This window comes from Astatotilapia calliptera, chromosome 6 (assembly GCF_900246225.1).
Source record: "Astatotilapia calliptera chromosome 6, fAstCal1.2, whole genome shotgun sequence".
NCBI lineage: Eukaryota > Metazoa > Chordata > Actinopteri > Cichliformes > Cichlidae > Astatotilapia > Astatotilapia calliptera.
Window position 1 is genome coordinate 34,068,897 of NC_039307.1, and position 18,931 is coordinate 34,087,827.

The following is an 18,931-nucleotide window of genomic DNA, read 5'->3' on the forward strand; positions in this document are numbered from 1 at the left end:
ATCCTTCAGGCCACGAATAAAGACTAAAACTACAACTGAAACTAACAGAAACCGAACTAAAATGAAACAAATAACTGTATTGTACAAATTTGAAATTACAACACGAAATCAACTCTGGACCATACTCTGCATATTTTGCCTTTTATAATCGATTTCCATGCATGTTTATAGGACTGCATAACTGATTTAACAAATCAGAACATTTTCTTAATACACACAAATTATACGCTTTTTATTTATTATGCATATTATGTTATAGTCAGAGCGTGTGTGTTGATGGCTATGCATGTCTAAGTAGGTCACTAAAGGCGACAAGTTCATGTACGCCAACAGTGGGCGGGGCTACCTATAGTGTAGCCAATCCCTTTTGTTTATTTTTTGATGGGCGTGCCATACAGTCAGTGCCAAGCTAACGAAGCCAACCAGAGTAAACAACTAAGTTAGCCTATCAGCTAGCTAGCAACTTCTGGTATGCCTTCGTTTCTTGAGAGAATGTATTATATAATTCATCTTCATCAACAGTTTAAACGTATAAAAGTATGGACATCTAGTCGTCACCTCGCAGCTGTGTCGATTTATTAAAACCTCGTTTTCCCCTGTTAAGAGTGTTAAATGTTCGATGTTTGGTTAGCATTTACTAGCTGGCTCTATTAACCAGCCTAACTTTCTATCATTGCTAATGTCTAAATGTTAGCCATTGAAGCCATACACATAATTTAGTTGTTTTATTTGCTATTTTCATACTTTTTCTAGAAATGGCGTCGTTAACGGCGACAGAACCAGCGTTACACCCAGGTACAGCGCCAGCAGCAGAGTCTATAGTGCCTGCTTGTATGTTTGCACCGGACCGGGGGTGTGCCGAGGATCAGTCCGGCGGAGAGGGCTTTGAAGACGGCGAGGATACAAATGAAGAGCCCGCGGATCATTTAGACTTAAGTAGCAAGGTGGGCCTCATTGTTAATTGCGCGTTGAGTCGTTACGTTTTAATACATTCCGACTGAGCAGATTGTTCATTGGTTTTCTATATTGTCACCGTGTGAATGAGTGCCACGTAGTATGCCATAATAACTTTACAGGTGCTTAAAAGTTGTACACGGGGCATTTAATGCTCGCTGTGCATCCCAGAGAAAGTGACACGTACAATATTTTGCACCATATCTAACTGTATCCAGCTGGCAGCATACTAGACATGTAACCTAACTACTGTATATGCAAACTTTGCAGTTCTTTTTGTATTGTTGAATGGAGAATCCTAAATAGTCAGACTGAACCAAAACAAAACACCAACAAAACTTTATTGTGTAAAATTGTTTTTATAAAATGCTGACTACTTGTTGCGGTAGTGACTTGCTGTATGTGCACTCACAGAAGACTTGTTTAATGGTGTTTGCCCTGTCTGACCTTTGCAAATGTTCAGCTATTATCTCATTTACTGTCTCTACCTTTCAGCTGGTCCTTGTGAGTCCAACAGGGGAGCAATATGATTCATTACTGAGACATTTGAGGGAGCGGATAGATGAGGGCTGCGGAGAGACAATCTATGTGGTTGGAATGGGCTCAGGTAAGAGTTAGCAACTTCCAGTGAACTTCATTAATGTATAGTAATTTTAAAATAGGATAATGTGGCAAGAAAACACACACACACACACACACACACACACACACACACACACACACACACACAAAAGACAAGAAAAAAGGAAAGAAAGTGTTTTTTTTAAATAAAAGTCTTTTTTTTTAATATAAAATAATGTATTAGCAGTTGGAAACTGTATCTTGTTATTGAATGAGAGGAAATATTTATTTAGGGCTAAAAGTCTGAGATTATCTAAGGCAAGAAAGCTGTGTTTTCAGTCATCTGGTGTGTGTATGTTCAGGATATCCCGTAGGTGGCACCAAAGACTTTTAGCAGGCATATTGTTTTTAGACTAGGCTGAAATCTGTAAAGCAAAGGAAAAAATTGTACAGCTATATTATGTCAGTGCCTGACTTCTAAAATAAAAGTTAATTATTCAAAAACATAAATTCAAACATGTGGCTGTGGGGTATAACACCTATTGCTTCATAGCCATAGTAATTGTTAGGGAAAAGTAGTTTTATTGGTATTTTTCAGTCACTGTTGTGTTGTAGCTGTGTCGTCACTTCTGGGCCTCCCAAACAGCTAATCCCATTTGTTTGCTGTTCATTCTAAAGCTCTACACACAAATGCAGCTGGCCTTTTTGTGCTATTTTCTGACTGTTAAAGCAACTGTCTGACCCAGAGCACACATAAGGGCATGTCACTTTATCCTCGGTCAGCACAGGCACTGTCAGTAGTGCAGTGGTACAGACAGAATATCAGCACCAAAGGCTGTCTGACGAGTCAGACAAAAACTAACAGACTTTCTAATGTGACTGGCTGTAGGGCTGCTCAATTAATCGAATTTTAATCAAAATTACGATCTGGGCTTTCAACGATCATTAAAAATGACCAAGCCGATTATTAGCACCTCCCTCGTGCTTTACTCTTGTGCTGCTCTGTGTGGTAAATCGAGCGCACCTCTCTGCGTTTCAAACACGCGTCACAACAATTAATTGGACCCGAGGGAACCTCGAAAAGCTAAGCAAAAGTTATTTGGAGAGGAGAGGATAATGACTGCTGAAGAAAGAATGCCGTTGCTTGAAAAGAGAGGGAAAACAACTTCAGTGATGTGGAAACATTATGGATTCGCGGAGTCAGACGTGGATCAAGTAGACATAGTGTGTAAACTTTGTTAATAAACACTACAAATTCATTCAATCATTTAAAGACCGCTCACAAAGTGACACAAAGTGACACAAAGTGAAGGAGCAGCAACTTTAGTTGGCATACCTTAATGTCAGTTTGATGCAATTGTGCATTGTGTGGCTACACAGATTGTCTTGATGTTTGGTTATTTGTATGCATTAATCCATCCATCCATCCATCTTCATCTGCTTTATCCGAGGCCGGGTCGCGGGGGCAGCAGCCTAAGCATGCATTAATATTATGCAGTATTTTGAAGTTCACTAAATATTAATGTTTACATTTTTCATTTATTTTTTATATTGCAAACATTTGCACTGTCATCAGTATTTGCACACTATTTCATATTATTTTTGACAATCTTTAAAGCCATTATTCAATACATTGTTATTGTTAAATAAATATCGTCAAATAATCGAGATCTCAATTTCAGTGAAAATAATTGTGATTATCATTTTTGCCATAATCAAGCAGCCTTAACTGGCTGTGTTTCTTTTTGTCAATCAATCATAAGCTTTTTTGTTGTTATTGTAATTTATGTGTGCCAGTTCTACTTGTAAAGCAACTGGCAGCAACCAATGGGTTAATACATTTCTTTACCTGTTAAGTGGATGAATACTGTGGGTTTCTTTGAAAATTTAGAGTAATTTGCATATATACAGCCTTTAGAAAATAAAGTCTTCTCTTAAAAGTTGTCTGAAGCTGACTGCTGGTGATTCGTTCATTTTGAAAATTGCTCTGGTCTCAGTAATTTAAATGTTCTCGTCTCTTTACACCTACTCCCATCTTTCTTTTAAAAACCACCTGTTTTACCCTCTTTCATTCTTCTGTGTGGTCTTTGTCCTCCCAGTCACCACCCTCTCATATTACATGTTACTAACATTCCTGTATTGCCCAGTTAGCAGTGAAGATGCCAATTTTCCAAGGGTGTGGCTTCACATTACTGCTGAAATTGCTTTTTCTAAAAACATCCATTAAATTGGTCCCTCACTGTCCTGCATGAGAGTGACTTCTTCCTTTCTCATACGCTTCGTTTAGATGGAGGTGATTATGGTCTGGATGAAAAGGACATGGAGGCGTCGGTAGCCACCGTGCGGTCGCTGTGTGAACAGATTGAGGCTGACTTAATCATGCTAAGAGAAAGGACAGACGCTGGAGGAAAGATTCGAGACTACCTCATCCGTCGACGCGTGGGCGAGCAGGATTTCCTAGAAGTCAGGTAAAAAATATGAGGGGAGGTTCTGGGGTGTAGGCAAAAGAATCATTAGAAAATGTACCTGCATTGTTAACTTGTTAATGTGTGACTGTTGGGTTTGGCTATTATTGAATGCCAGGTTATATGACAATATGACTCAAACATATTCTGTTGCATAAATGAGTTTTGATGTATCACTGGGTTCAGAAAGCTACAGAAATGGCTCTTTGGCCAGCACTGCTGAAGAGATTTATAGGCAGATTTAAAGCACAGGTTCCTGTTGTTGTGATAGTTGTTTCCACCAGGAAGAAGTATGTAATCAAACTAATGCACCTGTCTAACATTGCTTCATTTTTTAAAAATAGTGTTTTGAACGAATCAAATAAGAATTTGCGCTTCCGACAAGTCAGCAAAAAGCTTCTCTCCCAGATGTTCACAATAGCAGAATAAGACGCAATAAAAGACAAAACTGGCCACCAGACTCAAATTTATAAGAATGAAATGCATCGAAACTCAATTCACCCTTAATTAGATTTTATTCTTTTTTTTATTACATATATATATATATTTGTCTCTTTTTTTTGTAATTACAGAAACCTCTTAGCAAAGGAAGCTTACAGTCTGGCTCACACTTATGGGCTGAATTTTTGAAATTCTCTTTGATTACTTTTTTAGCTGCTCTTTGCTGCAGGACTTTTGTTGATCTACATTTCACATTAAAATATTTTAAGGTGCTCTGTTGAATTCAGGTCAAGGGACATGTTGGTAAAATCCTTTCCAGCTAAGCTTTTTGAGCTTGGGAGTTCAATCTGTATTTAGATATTTAGTCTTTGCCACATGTAAACTTCCATTAGGCCGGCTCACCAGTAATTTTGTGAGTCATTTAAGAATTGTTATGTTTATGAATCTGAAAAAAAAATCACCATGCGTTATTGATTTACTCATGGACTCATGACACAGACAGTCCCCCTGCTCTTATTTTAAAAGTTCATTCGCTGTTGATCTTCCTGACACCTCTGTCCCCTTGGCTGAGTCACTGGCCATGTTGTTGTGGTGATCCTCTGTCATTCACCTGCTTCCCCAAAAAGCCTGTCCGACTGCTCCAACTCCACTGTGACCAGAACCTTCAGAATGTGGAAACCTGTTGTCTCATAGACGGCAGAGCAATGTAAGAACAACTGGCACAACCTGTAGCTCAAAACAGAGGAAGTAGAGTTCATCCACAGTAGGGCTGCTCAATTAATCGAATTTTAATCACGATTACGATCTGGGCTTTCAACGATCATTAAAAATGACTGAGCCGATTATTAGCCCCTCCCTCATTTATCCGCGACACCTTAAAGGCCGGTCCGTGAAAATATTGTCGGGCATAAACCGGTCCGTGGCGCAAAAAAGGTTGGAGACCGCTGATTAAGAGGACCCGAGGGAAGCTCGGAAAGCTAAGCAGAAGTTATTTGGAGAGGAGAGTGACTGCCGTTGGTTGAAAAGAGAGTTAAAAAAAAAAAAAAAAACTTCAGTGGTGTTGCACACTATTTTATATTATTTTTTAAAGTCATTGTTAACCCTTTAAAGCCGGTCAGAGCAGCACGCTCCGTTTTGTGTAACTACTTTTAAATCCCTGTAGAATCTGAACCACGTAAGCTAGCGCAATAATTTGTTTTGCATATGAAACCGGAGGAGTTGTACTTACAACTTATGCCATCAGCTTGTCCTCGGTCACGGTTTCCTTCCACATATAGCTTTGCAAAAATTGCATAAAAAGCGCTTGCAGGAACAAAAACATAATATTCCAGAAACACGCTTTGCCGATCCAATCAGCTGTTCATAACACTTCCCACAGTGAAACAGATGTCAGCGCGAACTGTCTCATGTCCGCCATTTCCTGGCCGAAACCGGAAGTGACGTCATTTTCGCGGAAATGTAGTTTTTTACTTGTAGACCTTAAAAACCTCTACTGGTCATGTTTGACTTTTCTGAATAGTTTCTGGGATGCTTAGAACTCGAATTGCACTGCTGGAAATAGTTTATTTTGATGCACCTGCTGTTTTCTTTGCAAATTTGCATCATAGGATTGTTTTTTTGTTTTTCCTGCAGTGTATATAAAAATTGGTGTATCTCCAAAATAAAACTATGAAGACACTCAAAATAAATTTCCTGTTGTTGTAAACTATTTTTTGCAACTTTTTTGTATTTAAAGTTTTGAAGGATAAACCTCTTAAATTTCTCCAAGTAGAAATATATGTAAAAAAACAAAACAAAAGCGATTTTCAATTTTTTTGTAGTTTATTGCACTTTTTTGCAATTAATGTAGTTACTATGGACTTAATGCATACATATTATTAAAATATGGGCTATAACAGTTATTTAGCAACTTTAAATGCTCCCACAAATGGCACTACAACATTTAAAAAAAAAATATATAAGCTCTGGCGGACTTGGTTCTATAGTAGGTCTTAAAGGGTTAAATAAATATCGTCAAATAATCGCGATCTCAATTTCAGTGAAAATAATCGTGATTATCATTTTTGCCATAATCGAGCAGCCCTAATCCACAGGATGAGGCTCACTGGAGAAGTAATAGATGATATGGGTCTGTTATCAAAGCGGCTGGTAAATAAAATAATAGTACAGGAGTAATAGCTGAAGTCTGCAGCTCATGTGCATATATACGTTATAAACCCTAGTAAATGTGCAGAAACCAAATGTAAAGCCAAAATGGTGCATGCATCAAATCTTCTAAACCTTCTGCAGTCTCCAGCTCCATTATTAGCTCACCACCAGCCCAATGTTTCACAGTCAACACTGGACAGTCACTGCAGCAGACCTGATCAGCTTCACATCAGACATGCTGGGCTCTATCTCATCCACACTAGTAATCTTAGTCATATTGGCCGAACCACCTGCTCCCATGTGTGATCTTGCAGTTGTGTGAGCAGAGTTTTTCCTTTGGCAGCGTCCACAGAGGCTTACTTTGTGCATTATCTTTCACACTGCCTTAGCACAGATAACCCTTGTGTCAGAATCATGTACTTGTCTGTGTCTCAGAGCAAGGCAGGAAAGAGGAGTCATTTTTTGATGGCAGTCACTTTCTTTCTGAACCTTCCTAGAAAAGTTGTGTACTGTTGCATTAGACAAAGCCAAGAACCAAAGGCCCAGCTGTGAGAATGCTGTGATGGTGTTTTATAGCCTTGCTCATGCAAGTTAACCCAATTTGAAAATGAATTGCACACTGCACCTGTTTTATGCTGTACTTCGTATTGTTGATGTCTGTGTCAATATTGTATAGCTTGGTTCCATTTGTCCCTGTTTATAGAGCAGCAATAAACCAGAAAACAAATACGCTGGCCTGTTTGTGACAGGTGATGATTTATTATAGCACAGGCCCTTTTGTACCTGATGTTGCTGCTGGGAGTGTTTATTTACTTTTGGCATGTCTTTTCTTATTGTGCGTCATTTGAGTTTCATTCATGTTCGATTGAATTTAGAAGGTTGAAAATGATCTCGTCCTGCATTTGACATAATTTTCCCTTTATTTATTTTGCATGTTGAGCCGAGGATACTTGTTTACTTCCAACTTGTTATAATCAAACGCACAAGAACAGAAATGGACAACACCATTAGTGAAAAAGAAATAAAATATAGATGTAGGTCTTAAGCTGGATTTCTTTTTAGTCTCAATAAAATACCCAGCAGTCTCCATCAGTTTTATTTTTAGAAATGAAGATTGAGAACCTTCATATACTCAATGGGAGGGTTTAGAGGTGGTAGAAAGATTTGTAATGACTTGGCTGTAAAATTGTCCAAAGTGTTGGTGAGGGAGTCCACAAAGTCAGCCGCACGACAGGCAGTCAGCTGACTGGCTCTCTCATATAGGGCTCACTGTTTTAAGCTCCTTTAGCCTCCAACACTGTAAAGGGTCCTGACTGAAGTAACAGCTCTGCATACAGGGAGTGCAGAATTATTAGGCAAATGAGTATTTTGTCCACATCATCCTCTTCATGCATGTTGTCTTACTCCAAGCTGTATAGGCTCGAAAGCCTACTACCAATTAAGCATATTAGGTAATGTAATGAGAAGGGGTGTGGTCTAATGACATCAACACCCTATATCAGGTGTGCATAATTATTAGGCAACGTCCTTTCCTTTGGCAAAATGGGTCAAAAGAAGGACTTGACAGGCTCAGAAAAGTCAAAAATAGTGAGATATCTTGCAGAGGGATGCAGCAGTCTCAAAATTGCAAAGCTTCTGAAGCGTGATCATCGAACAATCAAGCATTTCATTCAAAATAGTCAACAGCAAGAAGCGTGTGGGAAAAACCAAGACGCAAAATAACTGCTCATGAACTGAGAAAAGTCAAGCGTGCAGCTGCCAAGATGCCACTTGCCACCAGTTTGGCCATATTTCAGAGCTGCAACATCACTGGAGTGCCCAAAAGCACAAGGTGTGCAATACTCAGAGACATGGCCAAGGTAAGAAAGGCTGAAAGACGACCACCACTGAACAAGACACACAAGCTGAAACGTCAAGACTGGGCCAAGAAATATCTCAAGACTGATTTTTCTAAGGTTTTCTGGACTGATGAAATGAGAGTGAGTCTTGATGGGCCAGATGGATGGGCCCGTGGCTGGATTGGTAAAGGGCAGAGAGCTCCAGTCCGACTCAGACGCCAGCAAGGTGGAGGTGGAGTACTGGTTTGGGCTGGTATCATCAAAGATGAGCTTGTGGGGCCTTTTCGGGTTGAGGATGGAGTCAAGCTCAACTCCCAGTCCTACTGCCAGTTCCTGGAAGACACCTTCTTCAAGCAGTGGTGCAGGAAGAAGTCTGCATCCTTCAAGAAAAACATGATTTTCATGCAGGACAATGCTCCATCACACGTGTCCAAGTACTCCATAGCGTGGCTGGCAAGAAAGGGTATAAAAGAAGTAAAACTAATGACATGACCTCCTTGTTCACCTGATCTGAACCCCATTGAGAACCTGTGGTCCATCATCAAATGTGAGATTTACAAGGAGGGAAAACAGTACACCTCTCTGAACAGTGTCTGGGAGGCTGTGGTTGCTGCTGCACGCAATGTTGATGGTGAACAGATCAAAACACTGACAGAATCCATGGATGGCAGGCTTTTGAGTGTCCTTGCAAAGAAAGGTGGCTATATTGGTCGCTGATTTGTTTTTGTTTTGTTTTTGAATGTCAGAAATGTATATTTGTGAATGTGGAGATGTTATATTGGTTTCACTGGTAAAAATAAATAATTGAAATGGGTATATATTTGTTTTTGTTAAGTTGCCTAATAATTATGCACAGTAATAGTCACCTGCACACACAGATATCCCCCTAAAATAGCTAAAACTAAAAACTACTTCCAAAAACATTCAGCTTTGATATTAATGAGTTTTTTGGGTTCATTGAGAACATGGTTGTTGTTCAATAATAAAATTATTCCTCAGAAATACAACTTGCCTAATAATTCTGCACTCCCTGTACACTACCCTGTACTGAAACTTGTGTTATTCACTCTTTTTTTTCTTTTCTGTTCTCTTTTCTCTAGAGTGGCTGTTGTTGGAAATGTAGACGCTGGAAAGAGCACCCTGCTGGGAGTGTTAACCCATGGTGAGCTGGATAATGGCAGAGGTTTCGCTCGCCAGAAGCTCTTCCGGCACAAACATGAGATGGAAAGTGGGAGGACCAGCAGTGTGGGCAACGATATCCTGGGCTTTGATCAGGAAGGACAGGTGGGCTGCTGTCAGTTGTGAATGGGCAAAATCACTGGAGAAATGCATTTCTGTAGTGATCTTTCCTTATTTTTTGCATTTATTTAAAAGTTTTTGAGTACCAAATATAAAAAAAAAACACTGCTCAGTGAAAGACTATTCAGATAGTAATTTTTCTTGTTAGCTTTATGGATTTATGTGAAATTATAATTGTGAAAAGTTTGATCACATTTAATTAACAGCATGTATTTTTCCTGCAGGAACATTTTTAAGCTTTCTTTCAAAGTTTCATCCTACCGTTTTTTCTCACGTCCATTATAAGTAGGTTTTCTTTTCTGTCTACTCGCTTCTTTAGGTGGTAAACAAGCCAGACAGCCATGGCGGGGGTTTAGACTGGACCAAAATCTGTGAGAAATCCTCCAAAGTCATCACCTTTATTGACTTAGCTGGGCACGAGAAGTACCTGAAGACCACAGTCTTTGGCATGACGGGACACCTGCCTGATTTCTGCATGCTCATGGTGAGAGAGATTGAAAGTTTATATTTAACTATTTCCTGGCAAATCCTTTGTTACTTTTTTGTTCCTGTTTCTGCCCTCACATATTTAACCACTCATCTCTGTGTTTCTTGTCTCTCCATGTAGGTTGGCAGCAATGCTGGCATTGTTGGCATGACCAAAGAGCACCTGGGTCTAGCGCTGGCCCTAAACGTACCTGTGTTTGTTGTGGTTACCAAGATAGACATGTGCCCAGCTAACATCCTGCAAGGTAAATCCACTATCTCCAGCACAGCTGTATAACTGCTCTGTTCTACATCTTTAGGTCCCAGTTTCTTAACTTCATGCTCAGTGTGAGAGGTTTTGCAAATTCAGCACAATCTCCATTCCCACAGCAATGTTTACAGAAACACAGCCATACCAAAGACCACCATTGTGTTGTTAAAAGCAGTAAATACTTTCACGCTTCATGGCTCTGCTTTAATTATGTTAAGGTAGGAAACTGGGCTCTAACTCAAAAAAAGCCTCTTTGGGAAGAAAATGAATAATATAAAGTAAATCGCTAGAACGCTTTTAAAGTGAAGCAAACTGAGAGAGAAGTTTACAAAAACAACAAACTACTGGAAGAGCACATAAAGGAAGTGATGATAATAATTAAGAAATAATAAAACATGAATAAATATGCTTTTAAAGCAAAAGTAAATTAAAAGCAGTCTTTTTTTCCGTTTAAAGCTTACTACTTTCAGTTTCCATCTCTTTAAATATGTCATTTATTTTCACTCTCAGGTTGTTTTGTTCAGATTTTGTCATGAGTGTTGTTTTTAGGTTTAAGAAACTCAGGTTTGCTTGTGTTTGTCTGCAGAGACACTAAAATTATTACAGAGGTTATTAAAGTCACCAGGCTGCAGGAAAATCCCAGTGTTGGTGCAGAACAAGGATGATGTCATTGTCACAGCCTCTAACTTCAGCTCTGAGAGGTAAGACCAGAGAACAGGTGGGACGATGGGCGTGACTCTGCTGAGAAATAATAACAGAATGGGTGACAGTTGATTGACAGCATACTCACACAGTTAGAAATAATGTTTGATCTTTAAAATGTTCCTGCAGAATTAGGATTTATGAATAAAATGCCAAAGATGTTTAGTGAAAGTAAGTAAAAAAACACTTACGGAGAACAGGATATCATATGCGCACTCTCCAGTATGCCAAATAAATCCGACTACATCAGCTTGACCCTTAATTTTACTTAATCATACGGTTTCCTGCCAAAAATAAAAGCGTATACATTTTGTCTGTGGGGAAATTGCTGGATGAGTCCTCATATGATCTCAGTGCTTTAACGCATAGCTTTTTTCACATGGGTCATCTTGATTCTGTTTTCAAATCGAACCAATCAGCACACTGGTTTCTGTTTTTTGATCGGCCTCTGGTGTTTGTGTGTAGCCACGCCTGGGTGGTGCATTTTTATTTTAGGTTTATAAGTCAAGTGGGTATGCTGTTAAACAGCTTTCCCTTGCCTCTTTAATTTTTTCCTAAGATTTAATGTGTAAATATTCATGTGCTGGTTTATCAGTCCCTTTAAGGAATCTGCCATCCAGCCCAGTCGGTTAAACAGAATAGATTTTTTTTTTCATCATCTCTCTTTTTTTCTCTCTCCTTCTCTCCAGGATGTGTCCAATATTCCAGATCTCAAATGTGACGGGGGAGAACATGGACTTGCTGAAGATGTTCTTGAACCTCCTTTCCTCTCGGACCACCTTTAGCAATGATGAGCCTGCAGAGTTCCAAATAGACGACACATACTCCGTACCTGTAAGAAATAGAGCACACACTCAGTTATACAGCCATGGATGTTCATTTCTTTACAATTAGTGTTTCAGTGCATGAAAAAGTATGCTAGCAAGGGCAACTAGATCAAAGACATTGTAGATAGAGGTAGATTTATTAATGATCTGTGTCAGTATAGTGCCTTTTTTTAGGGTTAAAAACTCAAATATGCAATAACAAATTTGAAACTGAAAGGTGTGGACAAAGTTGTTGTTAATGGTGATTTAATGGTGGTCTTATTTTGAGCATGATGTGGCTGTGAGAGTTGCTTGTCTTATATTTTCTGAGTGCCAGTGGGAGATCTTATCAGAATGAGTGTATCGTTGAGGCGTGTAGAAGGGCCAAAAGCTGGGAGCAAAAGGAGTTGGGTTTCTTCCTGTAGTTCCTGCATGTTTGTATGAGTCCTCAGCCCCAGTGTTAAGAACCACGCCCTGCATCGCCCTGTTTAGTTTCTTTCTGATCAAGCTTTTATTTGCATTTTATTCCTCAGTCCCACCTTTTCAGCCCTGATGTGTTTCTTCTCTGTACACTCTTTTTTTTTTTTTTTTTTTTTTTTTTTTTTTTTTAAACTTTCTTCTCTTTCCCATCAACTCCCCAGTCAGAAGGCTGCTCTTCCCTGAGCCTAGTTCTGCCAAAGGTCACTTCTGTTAAAATGGAGTTCTTCCTTCCCACTGTTGCCAAGCGTTTGCTCATAGGAAGTAATTAGATTGAGTTTTTTTTTCTTTTAATGCATAATTTAGACTTCTGCGGTGAATGTTGTTAATTACTTGTGGTCATCTCCTATTTCAGTTTTCAGTGAGGCACAGTAACAGTCAATTTGATAAATACACAGAAAGGTGAAGGTTTGATAGTAAATAATGTTCTCTGTTCTTCTGTGCTTTCTAGAGAACATTTGCAATACATAGATTTCAGATTCATATGACAGACATGTTTGTAACAAAGCAGCACGTCTCTGAGTATACTGCACTCCACATTAGCTGCCCCAACCTCCAATACTTCACACAGTCCTATCTAACAGAAAAGTCCAAAAGTATCATTTCTCTTTCACAGGGTGTGGGCACAGTAGTTTCAGGCACTACGTTACGTGGATTGATACGACTCAACGACACGCTCCTCTTAGGTCCAGACCCCCTCGGCACTTTCATCCCCATCGCAGTTAAATCCATCCACCGCAAGAGGATGCCTGTCAGAGAGGTTCGCGGTGGACAGACCGCATCCTTCGCCCTCAAAAAGGTCTGTGTGGAAATAATTTAGTTGAAATACAGCCATCATGACATATTTGAATTATTTTTACATATCAGTCCAAAAGACAGCATAAAAATAGCTCAAAGATGACTTGGCAAGAAGTTTTGAAAACTTCTGAGGAGGATAATTATTCAGAAACTTTGAGACGTTATATGCATATGAATTAGTTTCCTAACTTTAGAATCAGTTTTGTAATACATGCAAATCCCAAAGAGTGAAAGCAGGTAGTGTTCTGGCTCTAATTCAGTTTTGTCTTAACCAATCCCCCAGCTTCATTTCTTTTTCCTTTGTTCCTGCTGCTTTTTCCCCTCCTGTCTTCTCAGATCAAACGATCATCCATAAGGAAAGGAATGGTGATGGTTTCTCCCAAGCTGATGCCACAGGCCACCTGGGAATTTGAAGCAGAGATTTTGGTGCTTCACCATCCGACCACGATATCCCCGAGATACCAGGCCATGGGTTAGTAAATACAGACACTCACAAGTTTAAATAGCACCGATGGGCATCTGTGTGTCTTTGACTCCCTTTTCTAAAAGAAAAATACTGTCTGGCCAATCGGTAACTGTGCCACTCTCCCTCTGTATCATTAGTCCACTGTGGCAGCATTAGGCAGACAGCCACAATCCTGTCAATGAACAAAGACTGTCTGAGGACTGGGGACAAAGCCACGGTCCATTTTCGCTTCATCAAGACCCCCGAATACCTGCACTGTGACCAGAAGCTGGTGTTCAGGGAAGGACGTACCAAAGCTGTAGGCACCATTACAAAGGTACTGGGGCTCTTGTGCTTACCTTTCTGGTTCAGTGTAAACTCTTTAATTATCCTATAATTAATGTTATGTGAACACTGGTGTAACAAACACAAGGTTGTGTTTGCAATTTCAGCTTCTCCACTCAGTGAACACCCAGGCAGCTAAGGCCCAGCAGTCCAAATCTCAAGCCAGCAAAAAGAGTTCTAAAGAGGGCACAACCGCTAATGAGGACAGTGGATCAGCAGCACGGCCACCCAGTCCTACCACAGCGCAGCTACCGGTGAGTGAAACAGTGCTCGGGGAATCCTCATGAGTGCATGTTTTACAGAAAACATAAGAAGTGACAAATTTCATCGGGTTGTTTTATGTGTCCAACAGTTAATTTTCCAGTGCTGAACTTTTGTTTTCCCTTCCGGGCACTAACACTGTCTGTATGCACTTATGACATTTGTCCTTGTGGTCTATCCTGTAATTCACCCTCTGAACACTCAGGTTTTGTTTTATCTGGAGCTGCAGAAATTCTGTTTTGGGTGCTTTCTTGAATTTTTTAGCCACAGGCTTCCTGTTGGTCACAGTGACTGTCACTGACTCCCTCTCTGTGGCTGTAGTATTTCACCCTTCAGTTCTTGCCAACCAATTACTGTTGGTTGACACAAAAGTTATCACTACTAGTGCATTAGTGTGGTAATGTCACCACAGACATTAGATTTTCTATTACAGTCAACTTTGTGTTGGAAGACATCTTCTCTCTGCTCTTCAAAGTGCTTAAATCTGCTACTTAATGTCTACAACTTTCACATTATTGTTCCATTATTGTACTTTGACTTTCAATCATTTTATTGCCAACTTGCTCTCCTACCCTGTCCATCATCCTGCCTTCATCGTCAGCCACATGTACCTCCACTCACCCCCTCCTCTGCCCTCTGATCCTCACCCGTCCTCACTGCTGTTTTCGCTCTGCATTCCCGATCCTTCAGTTCTAACACTTTACTCTCTCGCTGTTATCTCTCTCTCTCCTCCCTCCCTGTCTTGGCATGCTGCGTCAGACAGTGGCAGAGGAGGAGGCTCTGTGTCATGATGGCAACAAAGAAAACAAGGTAAAGTTCCTGCAGACTGTGGGAGTGATGATGGCGTCTCCTTAGGTGTGGTTGTTCTGTTCCCTAACCCTCCCCAGGTTCTAAGCAGATGTTTTTTTTTTTGCATGCATACTCTGCTTTAGTGCAGTTCTGCTTTATATTCACAAACCTTTCTCAGTCACACCAGGAAGCTGCTGTACTGCAAGTACAAGTGTTTGCTTACTGAACTGGACCCAAGTGGGATTAAAAGCTGTGGAGGTGCTAGAGGAAGGAAAATGAGCTTTTTCCCTAATTGTTCTTCTATTTTTAACTACACCCATTCTATATTCTCCCTGGTGAACGTACCAATTAGAAAAACATGACTTGTCTCTGTTAGCTTTTTAAATGTTACTTGTTACTAAAATGTTACTAAAATTTTATTTTGTCAGACAGAACATTTGTGCAGTTACAGGGTTTCCTGTGACCCCGTTTAAAACAAAGTAATTACACTTGTGTTAAATTCAACAAAAAAAGGGGAAAAGGGCCTGTGTTTGTAAGGTGTTTACCCCATCCACTAAAATATCCTGGGCTAAAGTCTGAACTGTTCACTTTCCTTTTTGTTTGTTCCCCTCAGAGAACCTCTAAACTCGTTTTTACCCTCTTAACCTTTTTAAAGGAGTTCCTGTTGCTCTTAAGTGCATCTTAACTGTTTTGGATCAACAAGCTTTACCTGCCGCCTGTGCTTTATTTCAAACCTGATTTCACCTAACAGCTGGCTCACAGTGCTGTCTGTCCATCCACAGCTCAAGTCAGGAGGCGGGGGACGCAGGAGAGGTGGTCAGAGACATCGAGGGAAAGGTGTGAATGCCACGAATACAGCAGTGCCCACAGGAGCAGCGGGCACAGCCTAAAAGCACAAACATGGGTTTCTTCACAGCCCGTCATCATCATCGTCATCATCATCATCTCTTCACAAAGAGGAGGGAGAGTGACTGTGTGGGCCTCTTGCAGGTGTGCAAAGACTGGCCATGTTTCTTCATATAAAAACAAATAAATAATTAGTGAACAGTCTGAATCAAGAGAGTGACATATTTATCAAAAATGATATATATTTTTCTTGTTGGCTGATGAAGGTGATAGTTCTTTTTTAAATTTGTTTTTCCAGGAGGTGGTTATCTCATTTGTTTTTTCCCAGCTTCTAGCAGATGGATCAGTCACTCTCTCTGCTCTCTCCTGCCTCTAATGTTTTTTGTTTCCCCCCTTCGGTCAGCCTGCTTTTTCCTTATTCTACATTTCCTTGTGTTCTGTCATTAATGGGACTTTCTGAAGGCACCAGACTTGGAGTCTGCTAACATTGGTCAGTGAAGGAGGATTGTGTTCAGTAGTTGAAAATTGTTTTTAAGCTCCTGCTTACTGAAGCCAGCAGTATAAATGTGCATTTGGGATCCATTGAGCTGAAAGGGATTTGATAGCAAGCGGTCGGCTGAAGCTGCTGCTGTGTTAGTTTAAGCTGACCACTGGTTTTGGGGTTTGGCTACAAACTGTTCTCTGGAAACCTACTGATGGATGTAAACTCTGTGGTTGTGTTACCCTGAGACTAGTTATGAATGCATCACTTATAATGAAACATCGGCTTGTACACAAAGTGCTCATGTAGCCGATGTTTAAACATGTTATAGAAGGAAATCTTCATCGACTTTTTCTAAGAGTCCGTGTTTTGGTTTTTCTAGTTTTTCATGAAGCCAAAAGAGAAAATTTCTGAATCATCCTTTTTTAACGTTGGAGTGTTGAGTAGCAAAGTGGCGTTTGTCATGGTGTAATGTACTACAAGTGCTTTTTGAACAAGCAAAGCAGGCAGAGGACCTTTGCACAGTTCCACTTTGATCCAGTATATTAAATGAAAAATCCAAAAGCTGATAAAGTCTTGTGCACAAAAACATCCATCAGGTATTTTACTAATTTAATTAAAAAAAACAAACTCTAATGATGTCAAAGCCAACACAGAACATGTTTCAGTAACTGAGGTTTTGCTGCACATTTTGTGTTTGTTCTTCATATAATTGAGAATTTTCATGTGAAGTCCAAATCAGGTGCAAAGCTTCACAAACAAACGTGGACAATCACCAGATTATGGTACACGTGTGCAAGTCATGTTGCATCCTGCCTTAACCTGACGTATACCCCTAATGACATCAAGCTAAAGTAAGCAACAGTAGACTACACCCTTTTTGCCACAGATGTTTTCCACTGGTTTTTATTAAAGTGGTTTCTCGAGTTGTCTTTATATTGGGAAGGTGACCGTGTTGGCAGTTGTCACAGTTTTGCAGCCCTCTGTTTCTTCTTTGGGGGGCATAGATCTCCCCTCACATTAGTATTAACTTAATGTTGATCAGTCTGGTCTGACAGTCCTTGAGCTACCAGCTTTATACGTCTCATAAGCACAATGAACTAAGAGCATTACTACCTTTCTCCCCCTTTAGATCTTACCAACAGTGCATGGATGTTTATCTGAAGAGACTGTTTGTGTGTACAGTTTGTTACATTTTTGGACAGTGACACATTTTTTTTCTCACTTTTACATCTTTTGAAAACAAGCTGCAATAGTAGAGCAAACCGTTGTGGTTACGCTTTGTTTCAACACCATGACTGCAGCTGTCTTCATAGGTCTTTCTGCCTTCATAGCTGATTCAGGTGATTGACTTAGACACTCCACGATATTGTACCTTTTCACCTTTAAACAGGTTATGCGTTCAGTCAAAGTTATCTTTGTAAAAAAGAGAATGACCTTAGTAACAATTAAAACTGGACCACCAAACTAAAAAAGGGTTGTAAAGGTCTGCGATCATCCAGGCAGATGTTCCTACAATAGATTCACTTTGTTCTTTTCGACCACATGTTGTGCCATCTACATTAAACGCCATACTTAAAATCATCTCCAGATCTTCGACAGGCTTCATTTATGAAAACGATAGCCCATGAGTGAATTGTTCAGTCACATTTCAACCTTTAAAGTTAAAGTGAGAGCCTTCGTGTTGTTTCCATCTTAACTGTTGCAGTGGCGCGTGGAGGCCGAACGGTGGGAGAGGTGTCACTGTCCAAAAATCTGTATGTGAGACGCAAGTTGTACATGCCGTTTAAATTAAGTGGTGCCAGTTTGTGTTCTAAATCCTTTTAAATAAAGATGTTATTTAACAAAACGTGTTTTAATAATAAATAATTTAAAATAATGTCTTCAAGAACAAGTTTAGGAGGACTCTTTGGTGAAATTCAGAATTATATTTTATACTTTGTATGCTCAGAGGTGCTCCGTCCAGAATGTACCTTGCCTGTTACCTTTACCTGACAGGCTCCAGCCCCACCGTGACCCTGAGCTGGAGAAGCGGCCGTGGATGGATGGGAGAAATTGCTCAGGGTGAAAGGTTGGACAGCGTCTACACAGCGTAATCGATTTTTGGCTTCTATTACACAACCGTAAAGTTTTGTGATGAATTTGGTTACAAATATTACTCTGCTGACAAAAAAGGATCAAAAAACATTTTCCCATCTTAGGGGATGAACCAGTGCTGTATCTACACACTGTGTCTTATCTTTTGGACACTTTTACCAGCAGCCTGTCACAAAAACATAATTTATCTCATTTCTTTAGTCGAATTGACAGAAATTGCCAAATACAGCACGTTTTACATCAACAAGGTGATCCCCAAACAGCCGTTAGCTGAAAACCTGGCTCATCTCGCCATGCCAGTCGGTGTGGCCTCCTTCGGACAACATCACTGTAATGCCACGAAGAAGAATTTGGATATCCATTCAAGTTTGTTTTCAGCAATGTTTGTGTTTATGTCAGCAAGAAAAGAATTAAAAAATGCAGCATGCAAGTGATAATATAC

General features: G+C 40.0%; 1 protein-coding gene across 4 annotated transcripts; it reads left to right on the top strand.

Moving 5' to 3' along the window:
• The first annotated feature begins 383 nt into the window (after nt 1–383).
• On the top strand, nt 384–18,241 carry gtpbp1l (GTP binding protein 1, like). Of its 4 annotated transcripts, none has more exons than XM_026171867.1 (15): nt 384–469; nt 754–944; nt 1,450–1,561; nt 3,803–3,983; nt 9,508–9,691; nt 10,026–10,190; nt 10,314–10,437; nt 11,029–11,143; nt 11,834–11,978; nt 13,044–13,226; nt 13,562–13,697; nt 13,829–14,007; nt 14,123–14,269; nt 15,036–15,086; nt 15,848–18,241. In XM_026171867.1, exons 2-15 carry the CDS (start codon nt 756–758, stop codon nt 15,953–15,955), a joined length of 2,019 nt encoding a protein of 672 aa, XP_026027652.1. In that variant the 5' UTR covers nt 384–469; nt 754–755; the 3' UTR covers nt 15,956–18,241. The 4 variants fall into 4 exon arrangements, with proteins under 4 accessions (XP_026027652.1, XP_026027653.1, XP_026027651.1 ...); XM_026171868.1 differs by lacking the exon at nt 384–469 and adding an exon at nt 474–537; XM_026171866.1 differs by lacking the exon at nt 384–469 and adding an exon at nt 571–626.
• The last annotated feature ends 690 nt before the right edge of the window (nt 18,242–18,931 follow it).

Coding starts and splice junctions, on each gene's coding strand:
- gtpbp1l (XM_026171866.1), top strand. Junction 945..1,449: donor ATTTAGACTTAAGTAGCAAG/GTGGGCCTCATT, acceptor TCTACCTTTCAG/CTGGTCCTTGTGAGTCCAAC. Junction 13,698..13,828: donor CCCGAGATACCAGGCCATGG/GTTAGTAAATAC, acceptor CTGTATCATTAG/TCCACTGTGGCAGCATTAGG.